This window comes from Mercenaria mercenaria, chromosome 9, assembly GCF_021730395.1.
Source record: "Mercenaria mercenaria strain notata chromosome 9, MADL_Memer_1, whole genome shotgun sequence".
Taxonomy (NCBI): Eukaryota; Metazoa; Mollusca; class Bivalvia; order Venerida; family Veneridae; genus Mercenaria; species Mercenaria mercenaria.
The window spans coordinates 69,833,944-69,861,704 of NC_069369.1; the positions used below are offsets into that span (position 1 = coordinate 69,833,944).

Below are 27,761 nucleotides of genomic sequence, written 5' to 3' on the forward strand. Positions count from 1 at the left end.
AGGACATACTAGGGAAGAATGCAACTGGTTGATAAGGACATATAAGAGAAGTTGGCAGCTGCTTGAAAAAGGCATACTAAGGAAGTTGTCAGTTGCATAAAAAAAGATATATTAGGGAAGTTGGCAGCTGCCTGAAAAAATGTATGATAGGGAAGTTAGGGAAGCTGTAAGCTACCTATACGTTTTTATGTGAGGTTAATGTAATAGCCTTCATTTGTTGCATTTATGTTTTTGTTTTCATTTATTTCTTAGTTATTGGCGCACATTTACCTCCCTTTATCAAATGATGTTAATATCAACATTTTCATTTCTCACTTCGTGTTTATGTAGTAATTATAAATGGCACCTAACCCTTTACTACATTTGTAACTTATCGAAAATGAATGAAGAAAATCTGGGTAATTCATACATTGAGCTACTATCTACTTCAAAGAGACCACAATGTTTTCATTATCATTGCCTATGAATTGTTGTTAAAATCCCCCCTTGTAATATTATAACACTTAAAATCCCCATGATCCTTCACATCTGTGTATAAACAATCTATTTCAAAAATGTTATCAGTTTCCCCGGTAGGAGAATTGTAGAAGACGGACAAGGGAGCCACTCCTCGGACAATGAATGGTATCCGGACAAATTACCGATCTACCATCTTTACTCGCGACTGGAATAACTATACATTTTTCTCGCCAAATTGTTTAATCGAGTATATTAATTTTATTCTAGTATATTAGTTACTCCATATTAAACGTCTTTTTTGTGTCGTAACTTCGAAAACGGATTTGAGCGTTGTGGCTTAGCAATACTGTTAGAATAAGTTTTACATAGATGCTGGAAAGTTCCGACTAGAAATGTCAAAGTCATTTTCACGGCGTCGTCGTCATCATCGTCGTCGTTGTCATCCTCCTCATCATCATTATCTTCATTATCTTCGTCGTCGTCATGTTATAGTCATCATCTTCACATTTTGCATTTGTTTTTATATCTGTTTTTACATGATGATGATCATCATCATCACCAACATCCATATAAACAGAGTTATGTAAATTTTTACTCATAAATTCATTTGCACGTCCGTACAAATGTAAGTTGATGTTTTTCTACTAATGATCTATTCATTTATAGTGCAAGTCAAATCGTCCATTTATGTATGTTCACCAAAAAGCCATGTTAGAAGGTTTTTAGAGCTGAAAGGTTTTCTTCTCTTTTACATACATAGTCTTCTCATTCATTGTCTATAACACTTCTTTATAATGTACTTTATTAAACGTTAGAATTTAAAAAAAAAATCATGTTTAAAACATTGAAACTGTATAAGTATTTTGACCAATATCTACTTCTTACAAGTTAAATATCGCTGGCTAAATTTATGTGTGTGTAATAAATCGAAGTTGAATTTAATGCAATATTGACTAGACTGACCTAATAGAACATTGCTATCATTCTAAGGACTTTTTAATATTATTTTTCTCTTCGACTTTACTTAGAATTATAACTTTTATTCAAATGCACTCAAAATGATGTAGTAAAGATTGTGTACGGGTAGATTAAACGTAGTTGTTACCCCGAACAGAATCCCAAACAAAGAAAATAATTACATTTAATAAATATATGATCAGCATTAGTATATAAAATAGATTTATATACTTATTCTTAATATAGGATCGCTGTATCTTCCAACAGAAGCTGGAATACTCATACTTGCTTTCTGCTCATTGGCTGTATAGGTTTCCGATAACTCCGCCTTCTTCCGTGGACTGCACCTCTCACCAATGAGAAAATTGTTGACTAAATATTGTGATATGTACGTCTTTATCAGCGCTACAAACCCACCCACAGAGCTCTATTTATTTAATGTATCAAAAATGTTTAAAGCCTTTTCACTTTTCATTGCCATTAAAGTGTTGATAGTAGTGCGATATTGAGACTTCAGTATATAAAACTTTGTTTTTCGCTGGATCCTTGTAGCAGTGAAATACTAAAATAACATTTGTGTTTTGTATCCTAGAGTAAGAAAACGGCAACATAAAGCAGGAAAATGAGGTTTTTGAACTTGGATCTATAGAGGAAAACCCGTTGTTCAATCAACAGGCTATTTTCACGCAGGTGTGCATGACATAAAAGTGTGCGCGTGATTCGATTAGACGTTATGTTGATGATGCGTATAATATGGATGTAATTGAAGATATTATTACAGAATTGACAGTGGCTAGAATTTAAACATTCTACTATTGATTGGTTTATCTATGAAAAGAAGATACACATGTCTTTAAATATATGTAAGATATGTAAATTTAAGATAGACAATTAATACTTTTGAACGTTTATCTGGTATTAAGAGGTTGGTCTGGACCAGGCCGTGATTGCTGGTTCCAGTTTTACGGTACTTAAAGGCCAAGGAGAATTAGGCACAAACATGCTGGACTACTGTGGAAATTCAGATGGAACATCGACAGGGTACCAGACACCATCGCCATCGATGGCGTCTTTTTTCAACATGGGGATGACTTCCGGTCTGAGCCCGGACTCACAACAGCGTCAATCGGCGTTCGTTCTCAGCAGCCCGCAGTTAGCGGCTCTACAGAATTTAACGGAAATGAAAGCACCCATTACCAGTTCAAATTCAGACAATTTATCAAATCCTTACAATTACACGCAATCCACTCTGAAACAATTAGGACTGTCTTGGACGCAGGCCACACCCCATAGAATAACTGACATTCTTGGTAGACCGGTGAATTCATTAGGACTTTCTTCTATCAACGCAGGGATGTATTTACATCCCCAAGCAAGGTTATCCAAGCTTGCAGAGCTGCCAGGAAGACCCCCTATATACTGGCCTGGCATTCTTAACAACCACTCTTGGAGACCCACAGGTTTGTTTCAATGTGTTTTTCTTTCATGCAGCACCTATACGAAAATAGAATAACAAAATAAATTTATAATGATATTTTTACGTGTTAATTAACATATTTGTATCTACATACAATGAAGGTAAAATATCGGATTAGGCGAACTTTAGAAGTAACATTTGTTCCTCTTCGCGTAAAAAGGACCATTTGGTTGAGTTTCTTTGATTGGTGTTAAGCCAAAAAGTAAATATATATTTTTTGAGTTGAGTTTCTTTAGTGTCAAAAGTGCTATTAAAATGACAATAACTGTAAATAAAATCTGAATTGTTTTAATAATAATGATAATGATGATAATAGTAATAATAATATTAACAAAACAGAAATAATAATAATGATGATGATAATAATAATAATAATTTAGACTTCTTACAACGCAGGAATTTTATTCTAGAGGACTATTGTTTGCTTCATTATAGAAATTTTTACAAGCAATAACACAGTCCTATGTAATGTAAATTAATGATGACCATATGGTGTTTCAAAGGAACTACAGTAAGAAAACACCTTGCATTTATGTAGTAATACTTATTCGGTCTCTCTGATCTTTAAGGTGAAATGCATTTATAAACTGTAAAAAATGATCACAAGGTGTTTTTTTCACCTGGAAGAGAGTTGAATATACCATATTACAAAATGTCAAGTTTATTTATTTATCTAACACTGTTAAACTTGTATTTAATTTTTCAAGAACACGAAAATGTTCTTTCTTATTCGTTATCCGTTACTGGAAAGCGAATATTTATACAAACATAGACGGTGGTTTCGAGAAGGGTACTGACCCTTTCACCACAACAAACTTTATGAAAAGAGCAGTGCTATGTCTGCTATTCTTGTTTTTGTTTCGCAAATTCCTTAAATTGCATATTTACTTTATAGCATGATTTAACGAAATTTTTTACTTTATTTTCCAATATATCTTATACATCATTGTAACGATCTTCAGAGGTGGTAATAAGTGATTTTTTTCGAAATTTAAAGATACCAAGATATGTGTTTAATAATTTCAATTTTGTAACCAGAAATGTATTTTTCACTCTATAAAACTCTCGCTCATGAAAAAAAATGTCATTTTTGTTTGAAAATTTTTAAAACCTTTTACAGGGAAATGGTGATGTAAACTAAAATATCCTGAAAATTTTAAAACAATCCACAAACAAGTCAAGCCAAGGCTTGAAATTTTAGAAGTTTCTGGTGTCCAGATGGTGGATGTTGACAACGGCAAAATTTTAATATCCAGCTGGTGTTTTATTAAAAACTTAATAAGATATTAATGTTTTAAAGATGTCTGTTACCACACTTAGATTTTTCTTAAAACTGGTGTATAATTTGAATGGTATTATTTTGTGTTTAAAGAGAAATCAAGGAACAAACATGTTCCGGAAAATGTAGATCAAGCAGTGGTGTTTTTCAATTTATTTTATTTTTTAAAAATACATATTGCCTAACATACAATGCTGTCAATAAATTTCCCTCATTAAAACTTGTTTTTCAACAAAGCCTAAGTGTACATTATAAAAGAAGTACATAATTAAAGTATAAGAAACACTAATCAACATTTAAAAACATAAAAAAAAATCATGCATTAAATTTTCTTGAAATGTCCAGTTCTTTGAAGCATTTTATATGTCGGATACGTTCTGTCTTCTGTTAAAAGTAATCATTTTAGTTTTAAAAGAAATTACAGTTGCTTTTTAAATATATTACAGTTATATTTTATTTTATGTGAAACACTGATTAAAATAGAAACAAATGACAAAGAAGGACTGGTTTAATGTTAATAATGCAGAATGATACGACATAAACCCCTGAATAGATTTAGCAAATGCTCGTCATCATGCTATTTCTGATCTAAGACGTCTACAACAAAGGTTACTCAAATATGCATGTGTAAAATTATGAAATCTGCCCACATTACAGGCACATATCATCTGTCCACATTACAAGTACATGTTGACTGCCCACGTTACAAGTACATGTTATTGTTGCAGTTAGCACTCACATTATGTCGTCATCACATATCTAATGATTTCTTATTTTTTCTACGTCATGATAATAACCAATATCCTCATTATCAACGTCATCATTATTATAACCACCATCATCATCATTTTTTAAATCTTTATTGACATTACCACCATAATCACCATTAATCTCAACCACGCCTTGATTGGTTCATTATCATTTACCCCTTCGTAACTTATACAATACATGTACACATCATCATCAGCAGCAGCAGTAGCAGCAGCCACAGCAGCAGCTGTGTAGTTAACTTCTTGATCATCACTGTCATCCACTTCATTATCTTTCCGGTCATCATCATCATCATCATCATCACAATAGTAACCACCATAAACCACAGCAACATCAATTCATCAGCATCTTCTTCTTCATTATTTTTATCTTTATCAACATGATCACCATTAATCTATTCATCGTCAACTTCTTCATCGCCCTCAGTGTCGTCACCATCATTACCTAAACATACCGTAATCATCCTCAGACCCGTACCACAATGTCATTATCAGCGATCGTGGAAGGTTGCAGTCGATTTTTGACTTGCAGTCATTTATTTGATCTACGGTAGAACCAAATTTCCTTATTAAAGCATAAATCAAATATTAATTAATGCCTTGTCGATTATCATATTTATTTTTGTACAATAATGGCCGAGGCCGAGTCACTTAGGTTAATGTACAGTAAATAAAAATCTAATTTGATACAATCTGAATCAATAGCCCAGAGAATTTATCATCCCTGGGTTTATACATAGATTAGTTTATGAACATTACCGGTAATTCATAATTTGATAAATGTATAAAGGTTAGAAAGGTCTACCAGAGTTACGGCGACTATTTCAGTTTTAATACATTAAGTATACAGAAACAGGGCTCGATCTATGTTATGTTTGCTAACACGTGCTCCATAGCAGAAACGGTGTCAACATTAAAACATTTCCAGTTATGTCCTTTAAGCCCCCATCTTTGTTTGGTATTGAATTAGTACACATTTTACAATATCCCTTTTTCCTTCTTTTTGCCCGCAAATCACCCTTAAAGCGATATCAATTTGTTGTAAGTTAATTAGCCTTGACTGCCCTTGAGACAATTCGTGTTGTATTTTTAACTATCATTTATTTCATTAGAGTAAGCTTCAGCATTGTGGGAGTTATGGCAACTTTTGCAGTTTTAGTTCATGTCTCATTCTTTATCTGAACCATAATAATGAAGTTAAAAATTAAAACATAGTGAATCCTAAATCGTAAATCCCGATAAAATCGTAGATCGCAAAAATAATGTCTAATTTTTCTTTGTTTGAACATTAAAAAGAAGGTAGAGTAGGAAAACGTATACTTTAACTGTTTCCTCGAAAGATCAACTTCAGCTATGCTTCACCTGCTGAGGTAGATCACCCTACAGAAGAAATTCAACTCATTTAAAAAATCTCACGCATATTTCTTCCATTTTGTAATCCTACTTCCAATTTTGTTGTTTTAATAATCTACAAAAATATACCATTCCATATGTAATCAATTGATGCATGTTCCCTTGAACTTAAACGAAAAGAATATAACCTGATCTAGCATAAGAACGAACCAGACCATTTTCCTGAATTTTGAATTTGCATATATTACATAGACACATTTTATGCCGTTTGATTATGTATAAGAATATAAAAAAAAATCTGTTAAACATCGGGTTTTACTTGTGCTTTCGGACAGTCCAGTAGCTGTCACTTTATCTGTCCTACTGCTTCAAAATTTATTTTTCCCTTGTCTCCGCAATATCATTTTTGTTTGTTTTTCATTTCAGCACAGACGAATGTCATTATTGACAGAGATGGAAAGAAAAAACACACGAGACCGACGTTTTCCGGTCAGCAGATTTTTGCCCTTGAGAAAACGTTCGAGCAGACGAAATATTTGGCGGGACCGGAAAGAGCGAGACTTGCATACGCACTGGGCATGTCTGAAAGTCAAGTAAAGGTAGGACATTAACTAGATATCGTAGTACTTAGACTGACATCAGCCTTCAGACTTCTGTCTGTCATAAAACCCTCCCCGACTCTAACTACAGAGAAAAGGAATTTTGCTTTGAATGTCCTTATGAAGAAAGAAAGAATTTCTTGATCTCAGCTGCCTTGTAGTCTATGTAGGACTAAGCAACTGAATAACATAATTCGCGAAAGAGGGAAAAGAAAGCAAGTAGTTTCAAACGTTAAGATTCTCAAATTATAGGACTTACAGATGGTGAGTTAAAGAGTTTTCTAAGTTTTTCTGCTTCCAATCGATAGATTTAGTGAACATTTTATCACCTTTTCGGATCCTCTTCGCCAAAGACAATTTCTAATTTTTCGGGACATTGGTATATTCATTTAATCGGAAATGCCATGCGTTTTTCGCATTGTCTTCTAAATTTTATTATCAAAATTGTGTGAACAGGCTTAAGCAGACTACTATAAACCAGTAAACATTCGACATGTACACGTATCTATAATTAATGTACAGAAATATATAAGATGAATCAATTTTTCAACAAGACTGCCTATTATACACGAGATTTTCGTGAAATGTAAGACAAAAGCATGTGCCATAGTTTCATTCCTTCAACTTCTTATGTCTACCAGATCATGTTCGTCTCCGGGTGTTGTATAAAACAAAGTTACCAGAGTCTCATGAATAGGGCTTTCATTTTTATATAAAAAAATATTACATCCTCTTCCGTGTATAAAGCAAATGCCAAACATAAATCATATTAGAAGTAGCATGCGTAGCCATTCACAAAAGACCAGTATACGGGCTTGTAATGAGCAAATTTCTAAATTTATTCAAAATTCCTCTTTAAGAAGGAGAATCATCATTATTTCAAATTAAAATCTTGACAGTGTTCGAGGCCCAGTGTGGTCACGACATGCGCCTTCTGATGTGGCACCAGTAGGAAGTCTACTCGATCCTACCAAATCGAACTATGATAAACTGTTATTCAACTAGTATGCAATATTGGACATGATATAAGATAGATCGCGCATGCAGGGATATAAAACAGATTGAGCCAATACCCAACTCATCTGACCAGTATGAGAATATCAGACCCAATATGAAAATTAGGAACAATACTATTACAGAGCCAATACAGGATTCAAGCATTTTGACTGGTTAAATTGAGAGAGCCAATACTGAATAATAAAATTATCATTAATCAGGTGTTTTCATTTTTGTTTTCTTATTTGTCCTCGGAAAGTCGTATTGGCCCTTGGCATTTGGTCTTGGGGCCAATACGACCACACTCAGACAAATAACAAGGCCACTGTAGCATCATTTGTTTAATAAATATCATTTTCCTTATTGTGTATATCAATGTAAGTATATCAAAAATAAGTAAAGCTTATGACTGATAAATAGGCTTTTGAATATGTAATGGGTATCAGTTAAATAACTAAATTAAATATCGTGTTTTCGTAGGCAATTTAGGACCATTCAGAGTTCCATAATGTTTCTAATTTTATGCCTGAAAATGATGTAGCACAAATAGCTTTGCTTTCAATGTTGCAGGTGAATTCCTTAAAGGAAGGTAATAAAACAATGGATTTAACAATAGTTCTTTCTTTTATGTTCATCAGATACTCCAAAGAGTATCAAATATAGAAAGTAACAAGAAATTAATGTATTTTAAGTTCATTGGCAGGCACATTTACAAACAAAGTCATTTTAAATAAATGTAATATCGGTTGATAAGATAAATAAGTAAGCATAAAATGGAAAATGACAGTATACTTACAACTAGAAATCAATTACAAATTCTTCAGATGTTTTGTCCCAGATAACCTTCATATTTTCCTTCAAGATGGTATACCAGATTGCAGTATTAGGGAATCTTGTATAGAAAAGAAATGGGCAAAGTAACCAGTCTTGCAATAGTAACAGTTACATTTCGTTACTTATTTCTGTCTTAGAATGTGCACCCGTGTCTGCAAATTTACACTTAAATTATCTTTATATACTGGCGTTAATGTATTAGTATTTCTTCCGTCCATCTTCTTTTAAGTTTAAAAATTAGCATGAAAAACATCTAATTGAAATATCAATACTGAGTCAAGTGATAATGTTCTTAAATTCTGGAGGTAAAATTCATACAAAACTGTTAGTTAAGGGAAGTTGGGCGGATGCAGGGGTAAAAGAACTGTCTGGCGGAAAGAATGTTGAAAATGAGATTTCAATTTCTCTCTTCTTGCGATCAACAAAAATAGAGGTTTACTTCATCCACACATCAATGTCTTTAATTGAAAAGCAAATATACGGTAATGGCATAGACCTACACAAGGTTTTAGATTAAGCTCTAGTATTCGATACTTTTTCTGTCAATGAAAGATTGAATCGTTCGCTTTGTCCATTCGACTAGGGGTTGACAACATACTACACGAAACGCAATGTTGTTTTGATATTGTCAACAGCTATCTAGAGAAAGTCAATTGTTTAGATAAATATGTGTGTTGCACTGAAACTACTCCATAACGATCTGCTTGATGGTCAATTCGTATAAATAACAAATCATGATCGACCAGACGATTGACAAACATATCAAGAACTGATCTTGATCACCAAAGTGTACCTAAAATTAATCGGGTTTGCACGAAGATTGTTTGTGCAATCAATGTGTGTGATAAATGACACGGTATTAGGATTGCGTCTAGAGTTTCAGAATTATTGACAAGATTTTGTCTACTACAAGCAGCTTGTGCGGCAATTTGACCGGCGACTGTATCTTCACAGCGCGTGAGCGCGTGAAACTGAAGGGATGAATTTGTTATCCATTCTAGCAGGCCGGACAACACAATGTGATGGAATTGAAATTGTTTTGTAGCAGTTCAGAAATATTGCTTTCGGGTTTCACTGGCATTTCTCTTGACTCCGTCTGCAGTTCCAGTTCAGACACTGATTAAGATATTGAATCTGGCTCGTTTTTTGTTTTAGGAGAAAAATAAATAATAAATAGCATGCATGCTCCCGTGGTATTTTGAATATTTCGAAGGTCTGTATTCAAGTTTTCACTTTTTAACAAACACCGGACGATCGGCGTCACTTTCAAACAACTGTTGCAGAAGACCTTCTGTCATATTAGGTAAAGTTTTATTTCAAAATCATCGCAGACCTGACTGATAAAACTTGGCGACGTTACCTGAATATAGAATAGTTACTGCAGCCAGATACATTCATTATTAAACACGATGATGAAATGATTGTGGAATGCGTTTTTATCACTTTCCAAATTTACCGTCAGTTTAGACTCACTTTCTTTGCACATAAATGACCACAAATACAATTATGTTATCGTTGCTTTTAATACCAAAGTCATTTATAAATACGCATTCCATTAGAAATAGACTGGTCTCTTGTTTATTCAATGAAATTTCTTTTCACCTTATGTGGGCCTAAAAATTACTAATGTTTCTAATCACCATGTGAAAGAGATAAATTACTTAAACTTGCACATTCGCCGGATAAGCTAGCGCAAGGTTAAGGCTGAACTTGATGCATGCAAAAAGCTTAAACAATAATTAAGACACAGCATCGATGATGAAGTTCTGCGCAGCCTTTAAACTCGTGCTAACCGTGAGACGTTTCTCCAAACTTACCGGTTAACTTATACGTTAACCACCGGTTAACTTATCTGTTAACCATTCCTCAAAAGTCTTTCCAATAAGACTTGAGATTTGTGTTGATACTGATTTGGAAGAATTTAGGACAAGTGTGGGGGTGCATGACATAAACTAGTTAACATCTCCTTTGCCTTCATTTCCAGGTTCCATATGTTCAACCTGCTACTTGTTCGTACTTTCTTGCGTTGGGAGGGTGTTGGGGGCGGATGAGGGAGTGCTGTTATGTTTGCAATGTTCCTTTCATATACTGCCTTTTGATAATTCTAATCTTTAGATGTCCTTGTATCTTGGTAATGGATGTTATAACTAGCCTGTCCTTTACACCTTTCATAACCTCACAATAAGATTTTCGATCGGGGCGTTTGTTTTAGGTTTATGGTGGTTGTGTACAATACTTCCTAGAAATTTTCTTTTACTATATATTACCAACGCTGAAACACAAATAAACGGATTTACATCATATATAATTGTCAATAATGCATTCCTTCAACAACTGGCATTAGGTTTCATTTAATACGTTTGTGATGAAAATTTTAATCACCATCATGCAGTACAATTCGATTTTTACATTTAATATACACTTAAATGACTGAGAGTTCGATCTCTTGACATGTGTATTGAAATCGGAGTATGGGTGCTGTAACTTTATTAGAATAGTAAAACACCTCTAACGCAGGTAGTATTTGTTGAGGATATTCGAACTTACATACTGGGAGTTCGATGCACCGAATTTTCAATTAAAATGTCTAAATGGTTGCAGGAGAAACTTGAAACAGAAGTACAAATTTGTCAGTACTAAACATGGGAAGGGTGTGTCACCCAAACAAAGGGGTTGGGGACACACATTTGGTCACCCTGTCTCACATGACACCATTACTAGTTGTCTATCCAAGAAGCAGGTAAACCCTTAAAATAGTATGACCATATTCCGACTAATACAAAAATGAACCACAAGTACAAATGCTTGACGATCTGCCGATTGTGTAATCTGGAAGGTGTGACGTCATTGATAAATGTTTCTCATGTGAATAGTATACTAAGTATCTTACGACCTTTGTAAAATTTCAAAGTCTACAACTGTCATTGTTCTGCAGTCGAATGTATGGAACTGTATTTACCGTGCCGAGACTTTTCCCCTTCAACTGGTCCCTTCCGCTGCAGTAGTATACGGTAAATGTATAGACCAGTCAACGGATATACGGTAAATGTATAGACCAGTCAACGACGGACAGTGTACCTAGTCATTCCGTGCATTGGCTGGTCCGTTACCTAGGCTTCGTAACAAGATCACTGTTTTCGCGAAATTTGAAAGCGGCACGCCTTTTATGTACTTTTAAGTATATAATTCTTAAAACTTTCAAACTTTAATATTCAACTTATTCTCTTTCTTCTGCGGAAACTGAACTTACATCACTAAATACTAAACAAATATTTTTACACAAATATTTCTTTTAATTCCTTGCATATTTTTCCGTCCAAGTTATTTCAAGGTACACGTAAATACAGGCGTCAGTATAGTCACATCCTTTTTGCATGTCAGGGGGAAAGCTAAGTTTACTTCAGCATGTTATTAACTTCCTAATGTTATGTTTGTCTGTTTTAATCAACCGCTGTCGCCAGTTAGAGCTAACTTTGATTTTAATCTAATTCACATGTCTCAAGAAGTTTATATGTTAAAACAGACAAAACGAGGAGAAAATGAATGTGTGTCCCTTGTTTAGTTACATGTTTTACCAAAACATCACTTAAATAATTGCCTCTGCGATACTTCAAATTTTGATACAGAGGGCAGTTACAAAAGCAGAGTTTGGGTAAAGTTCATCAGATTTTAACATGCGTTATTACCTAAACTTTGATCAAACTCGTTTTTATACTAATTGTCTAGTACATATCGACATGCAACTGAGTAACGCCCCTACTTAAGTTATGATGTTTGAGGCACATTGGCTCTTTAAACGATTTATTATGTAATTTCTTTTCAAATGAAATTAATCAAAGAATATACATGTAGATAAAAATGTAGAGCATAATTATACGGCTTATTAAAAACAAAATGATTGTTGTGTTGATCATTTCTTTACCACGCCACTCAAGCAAAGGAACTTATACTTTTACTAATAAAACTTTGGGAACAGTGAAAAAAGCTATTTTTGATATTTGTCTCAATATTAATAATAACTTATTATTGGCTTTCCGGTAATTTCAGAACGAGGGTCAATAGCTTTGACTATTAACTGTCAAATTATTCTGTAAGTGTTTTTATTACATGACATCAGAAAAAGATTTTAAGCTATTTCTGTTGAAGTTTTAACTTTGCCCAATAAATATGTACTGAGTGTAGACCGGTAAATTAGCACAAACTATGGACCTGCGATTCATATAAGGGGTCATGTAATAGCATGTAATGTTTCATTCTAGGGCATTTTTACTTACGCATGTTGTTTTAAACTATCCCTAATCTTTTAGTGTTAAATCATATAAAACCATAGAAAACTTATTCTTTTTGAAATTTACATTGGTGTCGTCGCTGTCTCCATGGTTATCAACCCTCGTTGCAAACATTTGATTATGCAACTTCCCAAAACGGTTACACAGCATTACAAACAGAGATGTCGGGTAGACCGGTAACGTTTGATTAATTCCACTTGATACTTTATCATTTTAGAATTATACAGATAGTTAGTGTCGCAAAATAAAGCTAGTAGCCGAAAACATAGCTATATATACGCATTATCGAACTCGACAGCGAAAACAGAACTAACAATTCAAACATAGCCATATATACGCATTAATCTAGTACGATGCAGTTGCAACAATTTGTAAATATTGTACAAGTGGAGAATGAAGAATGTTCAGCCCTTGTCACTAGATACTTAAAACACTTGATCTGACGGCAAGTAAAGAGCCGCTTTTCACTAATTTATTTGTAGTCAAGAGTTTGAGGGCATTGAATATTGACAAAAATGAATTGTTTCAAATCAAAGTTATCGATAATAAGCCTTTGAAATATGTTTCAAATACAGGTAATGTCTTTGTTTTTCTTATTCAAGGACCTGTCTCGTTTAACATTTGATGATACGATACATTTAATCCACTTTCAATTGAAAAATATTAAATCCACTTTCTACTGAAGTAATAGCAAGCTTTATATTGAAAAGTTTGCCTTTAGTATATTATTTATAGGTATCAGTGTGTATATTCAATATAACACAAGTGTTAGTTAGTGTAATTTAAAATTTACATCGTTTAAAATCCACTTACAGGCTTATGAGAAATGACCGTTTGTGAATAAACAATATTAAATGTAATTTTCAATTGAAAAATATGATTAGAAAAGGTTATTTGAGTAAATGCAAAATAAGTTCAATAAAATTTAGCAGGACTGCATATGACAAATGTAAAATACATATAATGCATGTATACAAGATATAATCATGCATGTGATGCTGTTAGTGCGACTTTTTGAGAGAAAAAAATGACACTCGTACCCCTCACGATTTTATTCTCAGAATATTGGAATTGATATGAATATTTGATCAGCAGATTTAGACAGATAAATCAAATTGAGTATTTTTATTACCTCCCTTTATTGTGTACAAAATTCATTTGTGTTGATGTTCTGGAGAAAAACATGCAGACGGATATTTATCTACCTTTGTTTTCTATTTTATTTATAACATAAAATTAAGATCACTTTAAAAGGGAATATGTAATATTTGAGATCATCACTAATTATACAGAACATAGTGAAAAGACTAAAACTTATGAAAGAAGTTATGAAAATCGGAAGTGTTATTTGAATGCTATTCGAAAATTTCAACGGAGACGATTTTGTGCACAGTGACATTACCATTCTTTCCTTATATCGTCATTATCAAATTATTGTATTAATGGCAGAATTAAGTTAAATAGATTATAATTCACTATACTTATCTTTATTTCTGACTTTTATTTTGATCCATTTACCATCGTGCCCAAAGTGTCCTCAGTTCTTTAGAAATAGGATTTTAAAATGACTTTTATATCTTCAAACTATATTGTCCACTTTTCATATATTTTTTCCACTACTGTTTATGCTTCATAATGCTCTGTTTAACTCGATATTTTTTGAAATGTTAAAAATCACTTTTTTCAGCAGTATAATTTATTCATTTTAGGTATGGTTTCAAAACAGAAGGACCAAGTGGCGTAAAAAGCATGCCGCCGAAATGGCAACAGCGAAGAAGAAACACGAAGAGAATGCCGATATGTCAGCATGTAGTGATATTGAAGACGACATGGGCGATGACTGTAGCCCACTTACCGACGAAAGTATCGATTTTAGTTCACTAAAATCGGTCTGAATTAACATTTCTAGAAAAGAACAAACTGTATTGTTACAATGAAATAGATTTTGTTGACAAGTTTTCTTGCTATACTGGAAATGATAGAAGCTTAAATAGAAAATTGTAGCAACAACAAATCTAACGCCATACGGAGAAGCACGGTATTCACGTACACCGAAAAGTATCACAAAGAAACTCGATGTCCATGTACAAACGTGGTGGTAATCTAACTTTTTGATATTGAAATGCTTGTAGTTTTTATACATTTCATCATGTGAAACTTTCAGTTTCGTAATTAAATTAAGCTATTTCTTTATACTGTTAGGCAATTTTTGAACAATTGCATTGTTTTAACGGATAAAATTAATTTCGACTTTTTCAATTCTTTTGTTTTTATCGTGTTACAGAATTTATTACGTATTGTTAAAACATGCATGAAGTTTTATCATTTGATAAATTGTTTTAAACTAAAACCTCACGCGAGAGTAAGCTTTGTTAAACATGCATTCATTGCGTTGAATCTAGATAAGAAGGACAAAGAAGCATTTGGTCCGCAATCAGTTAATACAAGGACTGAATGAAATCTGCTAAACTGGACCTTAGTGTTTTTATTTTCGTATCCTGTCATTAATCATCAACATATCATTCGGTTTTTCAAGCCGTGTTGGTCAAAAGTCACTTCGACAAAGCTCTTCAAATCCGCTATGAGCTGAAGTCTGTTACAGTCCTGTCACAAATGAGTCGCGAGAATTCACGAGAGTTGATCTTTCACCTCTACCATTGACTCAGATCACGTGACAACAAATTAGTTTAATTTTGCGACATGTGTACTGTGTGTTAGATATCTGTCTGCTTGATAGAAGGATGATTAACGGACTGTGTATCTTTTCTTCACTGTGAAACACTTTAGTAGTTTTAGAAATGAACGGATTAATTAGCTTGCCATTTAAAGTCGCCCACTCATAGATAAAATGAACATTTCCGGTATCCTTTTATACATATAGTCAATCTTTAAATGTGCATCTTATACATGAATAAGTGAATACTTCTAAAAAACCCATGTAGAATATCATTATTTGCTATAATAAATATGCGCTGCGCAAGGTTTCTAGATATTTCGGGGTGGGTGGGTGGCTATGTGAGGATAATAAGGGCAATGGAGATTTTTTTTTCATTTTTACCAAAATTCCTGTGGCCTGGTGACGAGGTTTCTGGGTATTTCGCGGGGGAATGCATCATTTCCAACAGAGACTTTTTTTTCACTTTTCCAAACTTTCTGTGGACGAGTGGCTTTAAAAGACATTTCGACAATGTCGCAGTATCGTGCAATTACTTAAACACTATGTCCACATGTTAAATTTTATCTTATCGTTCTTCTACCTTTTTTAAATGTATAATTATATGTATAAAATAATTTCATTGTTTGAAACATAATGAAATAAATGGAAGTACTGAAAACAGTCATTTGTTTTAATCAGTCGTCTAGCTTCATGTTATATTGGTGCATTACCAGGTTCTTTATTTTAGGTAAATGGTAATATGAGCCGTGCCATGAGAAAACCAACATAGTGGGTGTGCGACCAGCATGGATCCAGACCAGCCTGCGCATCCGCGCAGTCTGGTCAGGATCCATGCTGTTCGCTTTTAAAGCCTATTGGAATTGGAGAAACTGTTAGCGAACAGCATGGATCCTGACCAGACTGCGCGGATGCGCAGGCTGGTCTGGATCCATGCTGGTCGCAAAGCCACTATGTTGGTTTTCTCATGGCACGGCTCATATAAATTGTGAAGACTGAACATTGCATTTTATATAAACCCCTCTATAGTCTTCTGGCAAACTTGCCAGTGCACTAGTACGAAAGATAAAAACACATACATATATGAGATAGCATTTACGTTTGTATGTACGAAAGCCGAATAATGTCAATTCTAACATGACTCCATTTGATTTCCAGTTAAACAAAGACGGAAATCAAGCTCGCGCGGACCGGTAAGAGAGCATTATGACGTCAATTATGACGTCAAATTGCCGCATGACGTCCGATACATTACTCCTCGGGTAATGGAAGTCCAGCATAATATCTATTAAAATATGTCAATGTGCATGTCAGAATGAAAACAATCAAGGCCTTCTTGCGATTTATCGTCTAATTTACCACGGTTAATCGTTCAGATGCTTCAGTATTTAACCATTCGGGCTAACGCCTTCGTGGTTCAATTCCTACGCATCTGAACTCTGAACCGTGGTAAATTAGACGATAAACCACTTGAGGGCCTTGATTATTTGTTAAATAAAAAGTATCTATTGAATCTGTTATCTGGTAATGACGAGATAATTGTCTCGTAATTATGAAAAAAATCTTATAATTACGACAGAGATGTCGAAATAATGCAATAGTTCTCATAGAGATTGATTTATCTTGTAATTACGAGAAAATATTTCGTAATGACAGGAAAAGATATCGTAATTAAGAGAAAGGATCGACATAAGGAGAAAAGATCTTAAAAAAAAACGACTAAAGAACATTGTAATTACGAGAAAATTGTTTCCCAATTACGAGAAAACTATCTCGAAATTTCCAGAAAATACTCAAGTAATTACGAGAAAAGATTACGAAAAGATCATCACGTGACAATGACAAAGATCTCGAAATATCGAAAAATGATGTCGTAATAACAAGAAAATATAGATGATCCTTATGCTTTCGGGACAATGTCACAGTGGCCTTGACATTGAAAACGGTTCGAATCAATAATTGAGAACCATTTACCCTGGAATGTTCAAACTTATTAGGCATATTGACCTTTATTAGAAAAATACCCTGTTCATTTTTGGGTTAATATGTGAAAGGCCAACGTAACAGGGCCTGAACTTAGAAAATGATATCCCACCAAAAACTGGAGAATCATTTGACCAAGAACTTTCAAATATTACCTAGAAATTGGCCTTAGTAAGTAGATGGCCCCTGTTGGTTTGGGTCACAGGTGAAAGGTTCACCGGCCTGAACTTTGAAAACAATTTCAGCTTAACAACTTCAGGACCGTTTAGACTTTATGGGACATTTACCTCAGTCAGTAGATGATTTCTAATAGTTTTAGAATTGAAGGTCAAGGTCACAGGTGTTTTAACTTTTCACGTAATAACGAAATAATTTTCTCGTAATTATGAGATCTTTTCTCACTATTTCGAAACATTTTTTGGTTATTACGAGATGATTACGAGATAATCGACTCAATTTTGTCTTCTTCATTTGACACGTACAAGACGCTATATTACTTTGGATCTATATCTTTAGTAGCCAATCTCAGTAATTTGTCTTTTTACTCCTTACTCGTCATAACAGATCAAACTTTCACAAGCCTAATCGAAAATGACTAAAATCTCGCGAGAACACTCAACCCGTATCCAGGAAGCTTATCATTGCGATGCAGGGGACGGTCTAATATATTATCAAAGAAATCAATAGCAAATCGTTGTCGTGCCATTCACATTGACTTAAGTCGGTGTTAGTTCTGTTACAATAAATTAGTATTTATGTCAAATAAATCAGCTACTTGCTATTTAGAAGTGGTCGCACTGCAAATATGATGGTCCTGAAACAAGCGATTTCTAAAATAACATGAACGTTGCTTTTTAGCGATCGCTCACAAGGAACTCTCTTCTTAAAGCACACCATCTTGATGGATGATTTTGCATCAGAGAGAATATGAGTCGCTGTATTTCATCAAATGTTGACATTAGTAAAATAGTTTGACTGGATTCTGTCTGACCGGTCTGTTTATCAAGACAAGTAGATCCGAGAGGTCAGAGTTTGATCCCTAAATCTTACCCGGAGACGCTTTCATCCCCTATCAGTATGTCTAAAAACTACTTATTTTCATTGGATCCGGGCATGTAATCTTATATTAACAGGGCAATTCTCGTGTTGTTGAAACATGATTTTTATTTTTGAAATGCTATGTCAGGGTCGAATATTTATCCTTGCGCCGCTTACTCCCCCTGTTTACTGTCTTTCAAATTGGGCGTTAAAAGTTCGCCGATAACCGCGAATGTATTGAATCCAACTTATGCGATTGCTTATTTTTAGGAATTATATCAACGATTTTTTGAAATATCAGTTGGTAAGTTTTTATTTTATATTTCACAGAATTCATACATCTTGGAAGCAGGTCAACACGTTAGGAACGGTTCGTACATGCAAAATTATTGTTCTTGAAAATGTGTTCCTGCTTACAAAAATTGTAAATGATATGCAAAAATATGGTTAATGTGATGTTTGCAAAAACGAGAAAGAAAAATAATTGTATAAAAGCCATTAATACAAGCTAATATATACTTTAAGTAGTGTCGTTGAATTGCGCGCCCTGGTTACGGACATTTAACAAATGTTGACCGTTTCCAAGAACAACGGAATGGTTATTAAGATTGTACCGGTACAGTCATCACCTATGAAAACAATACATTTAGACTTCGTGTCATGTTTTTATGCAATAATAGCGACAATACACGTTTTTTTATGTATTATCGTCTGCCGTAGAAGTCTTTAGGATATGTTGGTGACCTCGACCTTCAGTCTCGGCCAGCAACGATCCCGCGGGCTTCTGCAGACGTTAATACAAATAAAAAAACGTGTATTGTCCATATAATCTTGTTCGTTAAACAAACCCGTCGATGCATTTATCTCATATCTCTAAGCATTAAATGTTTGTTCGTGGACCACAAATTAATGCACGAACTTCTCGCAGCATTTACCTCTACTCTCTTTAGTATAAAGAACTCTCCATAGAGAGTACACCCATCCCCTATCCCCACACACCTCTCTTCACTGCAAGAGAGATTTATGCCCCCATCGTAAAAAAATGTCGCATATACACGCCAAATGGTTCGAGCTGACGTATATATTTGACAAGCATGGGGACGAAATCCAAAAAGTTCGTCTGTTGAATGATTGGTGTCTAACGTTTACGCTACAATAAAAAAACAAAAAAAAAAACACTTGTTTTCCGGACTCTTAAGCAAAATGTATCTTCCCGACAGATTTTAGAAGGGACTCGTGCCAGATGCGACCCCCTCTCGACACGTCTGGATCCGCCCTTGTTTGGGGCATTATTAATGTTGCTAAGAGTCAGCCTCAAATATTCAATATTATACCATGTAGTGTGAATTCTGAATACCTTGGATGCATCTTCTTTCATCTACAACATCTAGCACTAAACATTTTAGACTTCGTTTGGATGATTTAAATTACTTGCGATGTTAAACAAACTTGGTGCTTCTTGTCGTGTTTCTATATATTTTTCTCTACAAATTGGAGCGGCACAAGGTTTGACCGCAGTTGAGTGTCAGAAAAACATGTCACAGCGTCAGACGACATAATGTAATAGGCAGCAAAACAAATTCTGAACAAATCCAACAAAAAACAACGGGTTTGATATTATTATTTCCGTTTTCTAATTTGCTAATTTGGCATGTACGTCAGAAACATCAGTTTTAACTGATTCAAGCAAACCTAATGTGCCTTCCACACAGAAAACGACAACAAGGTTGTTCAAATACGTGAAAGTAATCTTTCGGTCCTTTAATATAGCTTAGTACCTCCTTCATTGATACCATACAAGAGCTGATAACATGTTCAAGATCATGAACGCTACACTTGTTTTCATGAGCGAAAAATATTAAATTAATTTCATTTATCGGAAGGCAAATATTTCTAATAGAATTATCGTCCATTTTGCGGTATTTATTTGATGTAAAGTATTTTTCTATTTGCATGGCCCTACACGATAAATCCGAGCACGTGTTGTTTCCGAATATATATCAATATCCGAATCATGTGAGATTAGTTTATAATTCCATGACTGGGGGTCTCACACAGACTAAACAACCGCCGTCTAGACTTTTTTTTATAAACCAGATCCATTCGAAAAAAAATTTGCTATGAATTACATAATCTGATAGTGTACCTTTAATATGAGTCAAAACGTATACATTAATTATATACTAAGTACTTGGTGTTAAGAATTGGGAAAGTTCAAGGAAAATGGTATTTAATAAAAATACTGCAATTTTCACCTACCATAATGCGGCCTTGAAATTAACTTATCTACGAACTAATTGACATGAACTGAATGTCCCTATTTCACATATCCTTAATATGCCTAATAATCAGAATTTGTTAGTTTTTGTGCGATGTTTGTCCTGTATCTCCTAATAAAACTAAATGTAGTGAAATTCTAAGAAAGTTTTACCATCTTGTTTGGACATACTTTCCTGACACCTGAGGGTAATACGTTTTTACAAAAGAATGTATGTATTTAAAAGTACAATGATCACAAAAAACTAAACAATATAATATGTATATACGAATTATTATTATTATATGAGTTAACTTCATGTATTTATCATATTGAATTACCAGTTCTCGTTCACAAATATTGAGATGCAGAAAATATATGAAAACGGCATCCCTGTCCAGAACAAACAAAAATTATATATATTAAACCAGGCACAGACCAAAATATTTTGTTCAGCAGAGTGCATGCATCCTAATTTCATTCATGCTCTCAGAGACGCTGGTAAAGACTTTTGCAAAGAATTTTTAAGGCAGATGGTATGCTACTGTAATATATAAACTTACAAAACTCTGAGACTAAATTGTAAAAGTAAGTGTTTTAAATCCAGTAAGTAAGCAGTAACAAGAGTCAGGCCCGTGTGCAGGATTTGTTTGCTGGGGGGCCCAACCTGGGGTGGGTTCGGGAGGGGTATCCCCTCCCGATTGCGAAAATTTTTAATATGGCACATGAATAGATGCATTTTCCTGCTACCCGAAAGACCTTTAAGGATGCATGAATGTATCATATATTTAAGGAAAAGTCTACTTTTTAATCATTTCATCAAGCCTTTTCAATGTATGTATGATTGTACAGTCACGGTGTATGGACTTACTTTTCTGTATGATACCCAGTTGAAAAAAATGTTAAAGTTTTAAGATGATTATTAAGTAGACTAGCTCCTAGACTATGATATATATATTTTTCTTCACATTTTTATGATTTCATATAGTGAACTGAGCCAGTCTATATACTATGTCCAATATTACAATTTTAACATCAGTCCTCTTAGAAAATCTCTAGAATAGACTGGCTTTTGTCTCTATGAACATAAAAAAGAAAAAAAATCATAGAAATATCGTAATTATCAGTCTAGTGGCTAGTCTAATTATTAAGGGTATCCTATTTGCAAAATGGCCAGATGTTTTTAGATTTCCAACAAAACAAACGAAGTATTATGACAATTACTATTTACATCATAGATTTCAAATGACAATGAACTCTTAACTATACCAGAGATCTATAAAAATAAATAGATGTGTATTTTATACTTCTTTGACTGTACAAACTATAACATCACAGCACATATTAAATGATATTTTTATGTATAAAACCCCTCATAACTAACGAGTTTTAGATGCGTTTTGTAAGATTTACTGAGAAACTACTTTTAAAACTAAGGGAGTTTTTAAGTAAGGTTATTAGACCCAAAAGAGTAAAATTGATACAGTAGATTCAAATTCATAATTGTTGTAAAATAAAAAGATAGGAAAAATATCTAGATCTATCAGTTTAATAAATTTGGGGAATGTGCCTTAATGTAAAAACAAAATACAACCATCATAATGTTTCAATTTTCAGATTCATTTTAAGATTTACGTATCAAAACCAACAGTGTTCTGATCATTTTATAAAACTTCCAAAGAGTAAAAAAACATAATAGTTTCTCTACTACCCAATCAAGTACCGATCAAGCGATCAATGAAGCATGCACAGATCTGTAAACTTTTACCTGTGACATGCCTGGGGCTAATTTCCACTACCGGACACGGTTTTATGGCTCTTTAGCCTGTGTATTGCTGTCAAATCAAGCCAGTTGTGCTGGTGTATAAATTTGTTAATTGAGGGGCCCATAGTAATAAAAATCGTAACTAGCCAGCCAGCTGGGGGGGCCCAGGCCCCCTGGCCCCCCACCTGGACACGTGCCTGAGAGTACACTTGTTACAAAAAAAATAAATACAAACCATAAGCTCTTATTTAATGTAAACAAAGCTTTCAGCTCGCAAAAAGACAAGTCCAAACGTATGTGAGACCTTTTTACTGTATATGAGATTTAATAACCCAAAGTATCTAAAATCAATGGTCATTTAACAGGTGGCAGTTTTAATCATAATTTACACTTTCACTAGAAGATAGAGTAAACATTATATCAACTGTTGTATTAAGTTTAGATAGCCTAGGTATTTCAATACGAAATAAATCAAAATCTATTGCTCTACAACTGGCATTTAACAGATAAATAGATTATTATTCACGAAAGTTCAAATCATTGTGACAAGTGTTTGAAGCATTTGAAACCGTCTTAAGATCTACAGTGAACGAATTTTCCATGTAACGTTACCCGATAAGCTTTTTTTTGCAACTGTAAGTTGGGATGTTGTAGTTTTTGTTTGTTGTTTTTGTGTTTTTTATTGTCCAAAAAATTGCCTGTTTGGACTTCATTTCTGTAGTAACACCGGTGTAGTAACACCGGGCATAACTCTGGATTGAATAAGAAAACAAGCTGATATGATTATTGCTAGATATTTTTAGAACGTACCAGTTAGAAGCAAACATATTTTTTCAATTTTGTAAATTCCATCATTTGAACAACGAAAACAAAATCTGGCTTTCTCGGCTGTACAAAAACATACTTCAACGTCATTTTTCGCGAATTTAGAAAAATTATTGATAAATAAAAGAGATATTCGTGGACAAACTTTGGCCGTTTTGGCCATAAATTGCATAAAAACATGACAAGCCATCAGTTTCAATATTAATTACTTTCAATAACCTTTCATTGGCTGTTTTACGCCGCGTTCCAACTTTGCAAAGTAACGAAGTCATTTGTGCAATATCTATACCAAAACAAACGAGTCTAAAGTTAATTAATCCACGCGTTAAGTAAGATATTTGCATAAGACAAAACTCGACGACCATTTTGTTGGGAATCAATGGTATGGCTCTATGCAGAGAGAAATTTAATTATCTTCAAAATATCGTCATTTGTTACCGTTATTTGAATGTTATCTACCATCTTTGTCAAAAACTCCCTTATTTATACAAAGTCTCGTGTCTCCGAGATTTGAATCTTATCTCTGGGTTTTTAGCATCGTTTGAAAGCTTAAAAATTAGGGGAGACATATAAACATAATTACAAATTATACTTCATCCATTGTTCTTGCACGCTGCTCGTCATACCTTTCTGATACTTATAGCATGGACCAGGGTGGTAAAATTGCAAAAGAACTACTTTAATTGAATTACAAGTATATTTCAATATTAAGGACTTCTGCAAAATTAAAGGGAAGTAATGTAGTTAATTAAGGAAAATAATCACCGATGAATAGTAGCATTATGTAGATTAAAGGGAAGTTATGAATAGGTAAAAAATAATTTAAATGCCCCCCTCCCCCCCACACACACACACCACCACACACAAAGAAAGAAAAGAAAAAAACAAACTAAGGGGTGCACACTTTTCATTTATGTAAGTTTTAAAGTCATGGATTAGTATGATACTCTCTGATTAAGAGTCCGGAAACAGACAAAAAATTTCTGAATTAAGGTCAGTCCCCATGGCACTGACCCTTAAAGCAATGGCTCAAACCAACCAACATTCCACTTGTAGTACTCGGTCTTTGTGTAGAATTTGAAAGCCAAGGCTATCATACTTTCTGAACTAGAGTTCGGAAACGAAAACTTTTTGGTCCCTGTGACCTTGGCCTTTTCGTTACTGATCAGGAACCGGCAGTGGTCTTCCTACAGTGGTAGTAAGTCATTGTGGTAAATTTAAAAACCATACCTGGACGGACATCCCCATGACAAAAACGTTCATTTTTTTAAACAACGGGCATATAAATCAAATTACAATTGTTACTTTTTTTCTCTTATCTGACAGCTGATTTCTCCCTTGTACTGCTCTAATATGTCGAGTTAATGATGAAGAATTGAAAGAATGAATAAAAATTTGAGTTCCTTAACAGTATTTGGTTCATTGGTTTGAACCGAATATTACTCCGAAGTGCTCATGATTGCCTGGATTTTTTCTCATGAAGGGTCGTTAATCACCAAGACCCAAATAAAGAAGAAAATGACGATGACGATTAGACAGAAAATTAGCTGTAAATGGTTTAGTATATGTTCACAATACAAATTAAATGACATCCTCATTAAGGCATTCCCCTGGGCACGGGTTAATAAAGACGGAATATACTCGAAAGCTTCATTGATTTCCCATGGCAATGTTGGGGGTGCGCTCGATTGCCATTTCTAGTGAGATTGATACACAAATATTAAGGCCCCATTCTCATCAAAACACATCGAAATCAAGTCCTCACAATGTGTCAGGCGATGGAACTCAATTCAGGGACAGTGGAACATATTTCATCGTGATTTCTCTGACATGGTCATTAATTTGACATAAGTGATTGTCAGTGAGAGGACAGGAAAGAAAAATGTTGTCTAGTTGAAAGAAGAATGGCGATGAGGCCTTCAGACATATGCTCAAAATTTGCCGACATTTTTCGTCGATCCTCATAAAATTTATCTTTGAACAGTAGCAACAATGTCCTGTTTTATATTTTTCATTTGTATACCTTTATATACCATGATTCGGGTGAATATTCAGTATGAGGGTGGTAGAAAAAGACAATGAATACAGATTAGTGGCAAGATTTTCGTGACATAGATATACATGTACGTTTAAACAAAAAAAATTATGCTACAATATATTTCTTTCATGTAAAAGGTCCTTAACGAAGTGATGTTGCACCCGCATATTATGAAAAAACGTCGACGTATAACGAAAAACAGCGATTGTGCGGCTGCTAACATTTGACAGTTCACGCGACAAATATGTCAGACGACACTTAAAACCTAAACTGAATATACCGGAAAAGTTAGGGCGGGATTATGAGGTCCATTATCAGCAAGTTAAGCTGCATTTATCCAACATAGTCGACAAACGTCAACAAAATTATCTAAATTCCAGTTATACCTTGCTTCAGTGGTATGTTTTACAACGAGAAGATATTGACACTCGATGCATTTTTATTCTCACAAAATGCTTTAAAGTGAATCGTCTGTGTTTATCTTCAAAAAGACATTTGGAAATAGTTTAAAGTCCTACATGATTGTAAGTATTGACTGAAATTATAAGGTTAGTATGCATAGTCAAGACATATCAACCGGAATCTTTTTCATGTTGACCGTCATACCTCTACAGTTTTTTTTTCATTATATAATTCTGCTCTATTTACCGAGTGAAAACTAATCCGTCGTGGTAAGTGTAGACTAGCGCCCATATTGTAGAGACTTTTTCTAATATAGATTGCCTCCCTTTAAACAACATGTCGCCATCATAATTACTTCTTAGGAAAATATGGTGTGTACAACGTTCATGTATTTGTACAAAAAAAAGAGATTTTTCAATAAAAAGTGTTAACTTTAAATCTGCTACAGTATCAAGTTCTTATTAACGTCCGCCGTTCCTCTGACTTAAACGCCGGCAGCGCAGTACAATCTCTCGAATCAAGTCGCTACAAATACTAATAATTAATTATATATGTTTTTAAATAAAAGTTGAGAAATTAGCAAGAGAAATGGTATAAAAGCTGGCCCCCAAAATGCGCACTATAGACAACTTAGAGGACAACAAACCAATATGCCACCCCGCACATTAGCTTTTCAAATGATTCAGGTAAATTAATTCTGCCTTTGTATGTCTACGACTATTAAATAAAAATCGCATCCTACACATCATAGAGTAAAACTCCATCATTCTTCAAAATTAAGTGTCAAAAGTCAATTTATCCATATTTATGATCGCACATTATTTTTATTGTTATAAGAGGCCATGATTGTATTCAGTTTGAGTTTCGCACCGGAAACAATAAGGCCGCTTATTGTCATGAGAATCCTCAGACATCGTATAAAAGCGATAATCCTTAAACATTTGGGTTTAAAATCTTAAAAAGCACGAAGAAATGGTCGATAAACGCCATCAAATGGCATTATATTGCAGGGAAACTTAATTCTAATCACGGACCCACTTCAGAAAAGGCATACTTCAACATGGATTACTCGTTACCAGGTGCCGAACATTAAAGCGTCCCGTGACAAGGATAAAATAGCAAAATGATCAGGGACAATGCTTCCTACTGGTAATTAATTTGTAGTTTTTTGGGCGAACAAACCTGTATGATTCATCGCGTCTTAAAAACATTGTTCAAAATGAACATTTGTTAAATATCCTACTCCGTGTGTTATAATCAAGGATTCCCACGTAAACATATTATGATATGAAATGGTGTGTCTGCAGTCTTAGAAGTCAAGCACATTACACAAGTTATTGGCAGTCGTTAACGCGTGCACGTTCTGCCAGACATGGCGTATTATCACAATCTCGTTTAAGTCTCGTTTAAACGTGATTTGGTCTTAATTGTTTATTTTGTTTCTGACTGATATATTTGAATTGTATGGCCATGTTCTAATGAAATATGTTGATTTATAAACAAACTATTGCTCACATAGCGGGTGGCTGATTATTCCAGCAGAGATACTGGTAATTATGGTAACGCGCTGATGTCCTAGCTTTTTTTTCCAGACTTAGAATAACGCTTTCCAAACGGCTAATCACCAGACGTAATGGCGTTGAAATAGAACCCGTCAGCCGTCGGTTTACAATCTTATTTTCGGGACTTTAAGTCAGTTCAACTAATGTTTCAGTGTGTCCACTTTATACATAAGTTTAAAGTAGACAAAGTATAAAGTCGAATAT

The 27,761-nt window shown here is 34.1% G+C and overlaps 1 protein-coding gene across 1 annotated transcript; it reads left to right on the forward strand.

The window, feature by feature from the left end:
* The first annotated feature begins 1,844 nt into the window (after window positions 1-1,844).
* Window positions 1,845-16,342, forward strand: LOC123547400 (homeobox protein Nkx-6.2-like). Its single transcript, XM_045334475.2, has 3 exons — window positions 1,845-2,876; window positions 6,722-6,894; window positions 14,723-16,342. The coding sequence occupies exons 1-3, from the start codon at window positions 2,417-2,419 to the stop codon at window positions 14,906-14,908; spliced, it is 819 nt and encodes a 272-aa protein (XP_045190410.1). The 5' UTR covers window positions 1,845-2,416; the 3' UTR covers window positions 14,909-16,342.
* The last annotated feature ends 11,419 nt before the right edge of the window (window positions 16,343-27,761 follow it).

Bases quoted from the DNA above. Each gene is read 5' to 3' on its own strand.
- LOC123547400 (XM_045334475.2), top strand. From the start codon at position 2,417: ATGCTGGACTACTGTGGAAATTCAGATGGAACATCGACAGGGTACCAG. The intron at 2,877-6,721 runs GTTTGTTTCAAT...TTTTCATTTCAG, and splicing joins CCACTCTTGGAGACCCACAG to CACAGACGAATGTCATTATT. The intron at 6,895-14,722 runs GTAGGACATTAA...TATTCATTTTAG, and splicing joins TGTCTGAAAGTCAAGTAAAG to GTATGGTTTCAAAACAGAAG.